General features: G+C 29.6%; 1 protein-coding gene across 3 annotated transcripts in view; it reads right to left on the bottom strand.

Moving 5' to 3' along the window:
- Window positions 1-241: 241 nt before the first annotated feature.
- LOC129965829 (protein FAM107B-like) overlaps window positions 242-8,602 on the bottom strand; it is a 140,189-nt gene continuing 131,828 nt past the window's right edge. For all 3 annotated transcript variants that reach the window (XM_056080045.1, XM_056080044.1, XM_056080046.1), the window contains 3 exons: window positions 6,859-7,048; window positions 5,342-5,495; window positions 242-2,868 (listed from right to left, as the gene is read on the bottom strand). In XM_056080045.1, the coding sequence (XP_055936020.1) occupies window positions 2,767-2,868; window positions 5,342-5,495; window positions 6,859-7,048 (446 nt within the window). In that variant the 3' untranslated portion in view covers window positions 242-2,766. The remainder of the gene's footprint in view (window positions 2,869-5,341; window positions 5,496-6,858; window positions 7,049-8,602) is intronic.

Raw genomic sequence — 8,602 nt, 5'->3', positions numbered from 1 at the left:
GTTTCGCTTTGAAGGTATCGTGGTTTAAAGACAACGATAACTCCTCAAATTATTTTGGCCGAACTCAGGAAGACTTAAATGCGTGGAGAAATCTTAAAATTAATTAACAGACTAATATTGTGTGTTCCGTTTTCTATTTTGTATTCTTAAGAAAAAAAAATATTAAAAACTCTGGGTCCGTGAAATCCAATATTGAAATGTAATATATATTTTCCTAAAAGGAAGAAAAATCAAGTCGATACAATGTTAGAGTGAATTTATTTCTAATTTTTATGCTACATCAAATGGAATACAATACATAATTCATAATGAAAATACATTTACATTTAAAATATTTACCACAAATATATATTTTTATCTAACAGGCATCAAAATAATTTACAGACACATGGACACTAGACCACCTGAATATACAGTGCAATATTATACTTTTTGAAGTATTGAACACAAAAACATTGTATCACCTCATGGAAAGAAAAATTTTTGTTTTCCGAAAATCGACCTCATAAAATTCACAATATATCAAAATACAAATCAGTACAAAGTGCAACTTTGGAGAGAAGGAAAACATTTTTAATTAGAGGCTTATGGATTTGACCCAACCACTTATGAATAATGGATGCACTCATTTTCAAAAGAGAAACTTTGTATTTGGAGACGATAGGCATCAAAATGCACAAATTGTTCAAATCATTTTATTATGATATATATATTAATAAGCAGAGGGACATTATTGTAATTTTAACAACAAACATTTATTTACACCATACACTTTACATAGCAAAGAAAGCTTTTGTCATTCAAGGACACTTTAGACAGTTCAATTTTTTTTTATATATTTTAAATATACCACTCATAAATAAAGAGCACCGTTGAATTTCACCTTCAAAATTTTATGTCTTCAATATAAATTAATTTGATTTTTTTTTTCCAAAATTAAGTGATGACACACTGTTCAGTATACATATTTGAGTCAAAAATGTACAGCAAGATTGAGTTTAAAGGTACTTATTTAATAAAACTTAGGTTCAAGTTTCTTTTGAAAATCGAACTATGAAATAATTCAAATATATATTCATGAATAAACAAGTCAAAGATTTTTTTCATAATTAGATATCATAAAATGAAGATATTTCAGAATTTAAAAAATGCCGAGATTAAAAAGAAAATTAAGCCTTCAAACAAAAGTATAAAAGTCCAATAAGAGTAAAATAATTTATCATAAAAATTTAAAACTATTGAAAATCTATATCTAAAATTTTCTGTCTAATGCACATGCTATAAAAGCATGATAATTTTCTAAAATATTCTTCCACTATTTTGAGTAAGGAAAGAATATAAAAGTGTTGCCTACCAATAATATTTCCAAAAAATAATGTTCTCATTTGATTTTCTATCATTAAGATGCACTTCAAGTTGACTGATATTTTGAAAGGCTGTTGGCATCACTACTTTTAAGATATAGAATAGGAACCAGAAGGATTCAGTATTTTAGATATATTTATATATATAATTTATAAGCAGTAAAAATTTTGAAATTATATCACACATCAAAAATATTCCTGTATATTTGACCAAAAGCTTCAGTATTGACATCTATTAAAGAAAGAAAATATATATATATATACATAATGTTTCAAATTCAATTTAAAAATAATCTATATGCCACATCTAAAGTTAACAAATAAGCATGACATTTCGGATTTAAATGCATTATTTTTATTCGTAAAGCACAAGAGATGATTGTCCCCACACCAACATTTGATTTGGAGCATAGCAAAAGCTCAGATGGTTACAGTTATGCAATAAAATACCAATTCCAAAAGGACATTTTCAAACATTAGAGCTTAAATTAAATATGCAGCATTTTTCCAAAAAAGAGCTCATTCCAAGTTTTTTTCTTTAAAAAAAATAGAGCAAATTCCAAAGCTGTTTATTCCGTAAATTACTAAAAGTCTATCATGTAGCGGATACGAGTTGACTTAATTTTACAGGACGCAGTTTTTAATAAGGAATCTGGAATCCATAAACTGGTAATTGGTTCCTGATTGCACAACTGTATATAAATATTATCCTATGAGGAAGTTTTGGAATCACAAAGCACATACAGCCATATTATTTGCTTCCAAAAGTACACCAACTAAGCTGTTACATATATCTCATGAAATATTTAAAAAAAAAATGCATATTGAAGTTTTACATATCCAAGTCGTACAAACTTCTGATATACATTTCGGTTGGATGAAGGATGTTGAATAGACATGGTATCCAAGAGCTGTTGAACACATCAAATGATACTAGTTTATAAGATCATATTTAAAAGGATATAAGCAAAATAAGATGAAAAAAAAATGTAAGTGAAAGAAACCAGATTTTAATATTACAAACTGGCCACTTCTGCAGAATTTCCATTTCTTACAGTGATTTTTTCAGCATTATTACGTCGGAACTAGTGTATCATGCAAATTGTGTGAAATTACTCAGTAAAAACATGCGACATACAGACTAAGTGTTTTACAGATCACGTAGGCATACATTTCCTTTCCAATGCAGTATGAAAAAAATTGAGGGCTGAGGTTCCTTTCGTATATCTCCAAGTAATCGCGTGTGCATCCATTTAAGATTCTTTAAATGACACATTAAATCAAACTGAAAAATGTCATTATCTTTCACATCCGAGTCTAAAAGAAAGTTCAGATGCCTCAGGCTTCTCAATATACTGGTCACTATGTACAAAAGAAATTACAACAAGGGAATCACATCTTGCTATGACTTAGAATCCACAGTCTGGGCACAAACTCTGGCGTGGACCCGCAAGAATTCGGGTTGGTCAGGCTCTTCAATCTTTTTAGTCTCTATTTCTTCTTGCTGCAATAGTTATAAAAAAATGTTTAGCGTAATTAAATTAACACATTTCTTGAATACAATACTTTTAATTTGCATTGCACTTTCAAAAAACAGATTTTTATAAGTTATACAAATGTTTAAAGGTTTTTCAAGAGTTTACACATCAAAATCAGTGGATTTGGAAATAAATTATTATTTAATAAAGTAGAGTAATTTACAAATACCATTTATTAATGTATTTATTTAACACATGAAGCGCTATTTGAATCCAAATGAATAAACTTCTTATGCAATAATACTTAAGTTTTTTAATAATACCACCATTAAAATTGACGTGCATAAACCAATGCTAATAAATGTTATGAATTGCAATCGATTTTTTATATGATGAAATCTTAACGAAAATTGATATACAAAAATTTTACAAAAAAAAAAAAATGAATATGGTAAACCTTTCATTATGCTCTAGTACTCAACAGAAAATTCCAAACTTGTAGCATATCAGCGCCCATCCGTCACAGGCCTGTTCTTGTACCGGATTATTTTTACCAATGTCAACAACGCTTTATTGATTTCATAAAATTTTAAAGATTTAAATCGTTCTCGATCCCTTTCAATCATTTAAAAAAATTTATAATGGAATGAAAAATTTTCAAAAATTATTGAAAACGTATCTGAAATCTCAGCGTCAGCAGAGTCTTTATCTTTATTCCTGCTTTTTAAGTTTTTTTATTATGTCGAACTCTCCTAACGATTTCCATTTAAGGCAATGTAAATGATAAGCAATCCAAAGCTAAACTGAAGTTAAAATAAAACTCTAGATGCCATTTAGGAACGGCATTCGTAGAACAGAAGCTAAGAATAACACGCGACTCTAGTGCAAGTGTTTATTATTTTCTTCAAGGATTTCCGGCCTTTCAAGAATTTTTATTGTAAAAAGAAGCAGGGAAATAGACTTTTCTTACTTCATATTCCATCTTATGAACGAAATCAAGATCGCCTTTTAACTACAATAGATATGCACTTTTTTTAATCGAAATTTTTTAGCCAATATATAGAAATTTTATCCCAAATAAAACAATTGTTTTTCTATGGAAAATAAAAAAAAAGTTTCTTTAAAAAAATTGAGATATAAAAGTTCGATATACAGATACTTCGATAAATAGAAGTCCTTCATTTTCTTGTTTATGAATCTTGTATTTTTTGTTACAATTTAGAAATTTTAAATAATTTGTGATTAATTTTTAAGTTAATAAATAAAATAAACAATTTTCATAAACTGCCTTATCTCCATATATTTGAGAACTCATATGGATGGCGGTTTCGGACAAACGTGTTCATGTGACTATTGCTTTTTACTTTCCTTAACAGCCATAATCGTGCCTAGCAATATTTATTTTTCCTCTGTTCATTTAAATTCTGAATACTAAATATATATATATCGAAGTTAACGTACATGACACAGAATTCCAGCTTATTACTATTTGTCGATTGGCAACAGCCAAATATAAACAAAACAGCATACGAATTTCAGACTGCTTCTACATTGAACATTTTTACAGCTGTACTGTATCAAACGCTTCGCTTAGCTAATTAATGGAACTGCAAAATATTACTAGAAGTGTTCTGGAGATAGTTCGTCATGTCACCAAAGAGGACATTCAGTCGGAGGAAAGAAGATATAAAAGAAATCAAGAAATAGGCTTCAAACAAAACGTTCGATCAAGTGCAAATATAGGTTTAACTGCAGCCATATAAATAATAGAGGTAAGAGTTAAGGTTAATGGACGGTTTCTCGCCACGCACGTCATAAGTATGCCAATTGTCTAAAAAAAAACTCTCTAAAAGGTTGCAGTCCTGGATGTATACTAGAAATGTTAACAAATGGTTTTTAAAGTTGCAATAAAAAATAGTCGTGATTAAATTTGGCGAAAAACCACTCCAAAAGTTTTCCATTTTGGCGTCGTATATTAATCTTAAGTCTAGCCGTAATTGTTATGACTTGCCTATGGAAATTTATACTCATATCTCCCAAAACAATTACCTTATAAAAAATTATGTATTGTCTTAAGATACAGAAAAAGGCCTTTTCAATTATATAAATTTCATTTTTTTACATTTCTTTTCATTTAACTTCAATATTATTTTCAATTCAATTTGATATACTATCTGAAACAATGCTTTTAAATGCTATGATGGAATTCAAACTCACCATCAAAACATTCAAGCATGTGCTTTTGCTAATCATTAAATCTATAGAAGGATTTTTATTTCATAATATTTAAACATTGTAAATTGCAGTCAATTGTTTTAATAGAATTCATATGTTTTAATAGTATCAAATTATAAGGTGAATTTTTTTTTTAAAGAAATGCATTACCAATCTAAAAAGTTAATAATCTAGGCGAACAAACTAGTCGCCAAAGGCGGCTAGTCATATATAAATGTAAAAGGTAATGTGGGCAACAGTTATGATAAAAAAAATAATGCATACTTGTTTCAACTTATTGGCCTGCTCTTCCAGTTTCTTCTCCAGAGCGGTTTTCTTCTGTAATTTTTCTTCTTCCAGCTCTTTTTTCTTTTGGTCCTCACGAAGTTTGTCGAAAGCTTTGTGGAGTTCGGTCTTCTGGCCAATCACACTCTTGCCTCTGAAATACAAAATAACAGGATCAGTATAATTTGGAATTATTTCAATATTTCTGCAAATTATTTCTTCTAAAAAATATAATTCGGGTGTGATATAAAAACAGATGTCCAAATTTGAAAACAAGTAACATAACCTACTATCTAACAAGCTAACTAAGCCAATTGAGTTGAGAAACTCCGAATATCATTTTTTTGAGTGATTTAGACCATTTCAGTAGACATTTAGAGGAAAAAAAATCAATATATTAACACACGGCTCTTCTTTGAGGAAGTAGTTGATTGGCTTAAAATAGAAATTTAAAACTTCAATAACCATAATCAGTTTTAGTTGCAAAAGAATGGATTTTTTTTGTTGAAAATATTAATGTGTAAAGAATATTTTACTAAATATGACAAACAGGAGTCGATTATTGCATAAAAGATTACATATCGTAATTTTTTTTAGCAAAGCATTTAATAATTTAGACGTCATAAAATATAATTCAAGCCATTTACAAAGGGTATTCCAAAATTAACGCAAGATTTGAATTTGCCACCATTCGTGCAGTAAAGTGTTGGCAACCCAATTAAAAAAGACCCATTTGACAGCTGATAGTTTAGAGTTAGTAAAAATGGAGCGTTACAGGATAGAACAATGTGTTTTCATTGTTCAACAATATTGCAAAAATAATGAAAGTCTGGCGGCCACAATTCGAAAATTTGGGAATTGACCCCCTAGATTGTGCGATTAGACACCATTGGATTTCTTTTTATGGGGTTATTTGAAGTGAAAGGTGACACTTCACTTTATATGAAACTTTATATGACACTGAAAGTATGACAGCAAGCCTACAAGCATCCGTGCATTGAAGGGGGAAATTCAAAGCTGCATCAACGAAATTCAACCACATTTATGCAAAATAATCATGGAAAATTTCGACAAAAGCGTGCGTATGTGTCAGCAAAGCTGTGGAGGCCACTTGCCCTATGTGTTTTCCATACATAACCCTATCCTATGTATTTTACACGATTCAATAAATATAAAACAATTTAAAAAGAAAAAAAAACTGTGTTTTTTATTTAATTAAAATTTTTAGTTAACATGTGCTATCGACTAACACTCCATTTTTACCAACCCTAAACTATCAGCTGTCAAATGGGTTTTTAATAGGGCTGCTAACATTTCACTTCATGTATGGTGGCAAATTCAAATCTTGCTAAAGGGTGTCCCAAAATTAAGGCATATTTTTCTACAGTAAGCATATATGTGTAGTATGTATATTTCTAACATATATGTACGTTTCTAACAGTGTAGAAATTATCTAGGAAAGCAATCAGAATAGGCATTCTTAACAAACACTGAAGCTACATCAGTTATGAACTTACATCTTTTGATTGAAGAGCAGCTCTCGGTGCAGGTTCTGTCTCTCGGAAGACTCGAGGCAGGGGTTCTGGGGCTTCTTTGGGATGACTAGTCCATCCTCAGAGAAACGCAGCCCATTGGTGGAGCACACCCGGGAGTTCCGCTTGCCCTCGCACTCCTTGGAGTCGCCATAGTCTGGTTCCGGAATCATACCTGCAAAGTAGAGAAACGCCATTGTCAAAACATATACTCTTTTCGAATTATAAGAGAAGTCTATAATTGAATCTTCAATTAAAAACGTTCTTTTAATTTTAAATATTTTAATTAAGTAAAATCTTTCTTCATAGTAGCAAATGATTTTCATATCACACAAAATGACTGTCTTTTCAAATGAGAAATGTTCACTAAAATTCAATATTTTGATTTATAAGCAGCGAAATACGAGGGACATTTTCACTTTTGAAGTTCCGATGGACTGTTTTAAAAAAAAAAAAATAAGACAAGTGATAACAAAAGCTAGGTACAAACATAATTCAATATTCGTGGGGATTATATCGAAAAATAGACATTCGTAATATCGGTGGATTCCTTCAAAAATAATGTTCTTCTTTTAGAAATTTGATATCATAAATTTATTCAATATAACAGCTTTTTAATTGCTTTAAATTAAAAATTTACTATAATTTAAAATTAAATAAATTTCTATTTCATTAGGAAGGCTAAAGCTTACAAATGAATCCGAAACAAATTCAGGTGCTACATTTTTGACAAACAGACAATACATTGAAATAATTCAACTATATCGCTCCATACGGAGGCAATTAATCCAGAAAGAATATCCAACTTTTTCCCTCATGTACTTGCATGATATGGCGAAGTTTGCATTTAGCTTCGAATAGAGCGTTGAATACACATTTTGGACCTTTTCTCTGGCTACGATATCCCACTAACTAACTAGTTCACTTAAATACAAATAGAATATGATTTCTTTATTGGTTAAAATCATGTTATTTGATACATAGAAACATGTTTTGTTAGTCTTGAAGTTTGAGGACCTTAACACCCAAATATTCCAGCAAAAAATTCATTTTATCCTCGCAACTAGAGAGATTAATAAATATTCTACTAATTGATTGTTGAAGTCCAAAATTCGATACAGATCATTACGATTCTAATCATAAAATTACAAACTAAATTTCATCCATCTAACTGATTGTGTTTTTGAATTTTATTGATAGATGGCGCTTTTGGATTCAAGGAGGTCTGGTCGAGGTCATTCATCAAAATATCCAATGTTTTGGCAATAACAGTACTTCTTTGATTGCAATACTTCCTCGAATAATAATTCGAAGAATTATGATTGTTATCAAGTTATATTTTATGCAGTTTTTTCCACCCAGTTGAAATGGTATATACAATACAGTAATAAGAATTTATTAGCATATAACCGATAAGAATAGATGGAAGAATAATAAGTGAATACCTTTTATAAATAGATGAATGAAAATCGGGGTTCAATATTATCCTACTTATCTTGGTTTTATAAGAATTTTTAGCACTGAAAATAAGGACAATCATGATTTATGGATCTTAAGAATTAATTGAACAAATGTTGATCAATTAATGATCAAATGTTTAATCATGTATGGCAACTTGATTGAATATTTAAAGGTTTATATGGCTGGCTATAGTTATTTTATAGCTATAAACCTTGAAAAGATCAACTATTTGCACTTGAGAAATTATTGAATGCCATTTAGATTATTA

This window comes from Argiope bruennichi, chromosome 4, assembly GCF_947563725.1.
Source record: "Argiope bruennichi chromosome 4, qqArgBrue1.1, whole genome shotgun sequence".
NCBI classification, from domain to species: Eukaryota; Metazoa; Arthropoda; class Arachnida; order Araneae; family Araneidae; genus Argiope; species Argiope bruennichi.
Note: the sequence above shows the minus strand (reverse complement) of the source record. Positions and strands in the feature narration are given on the sequence as shown.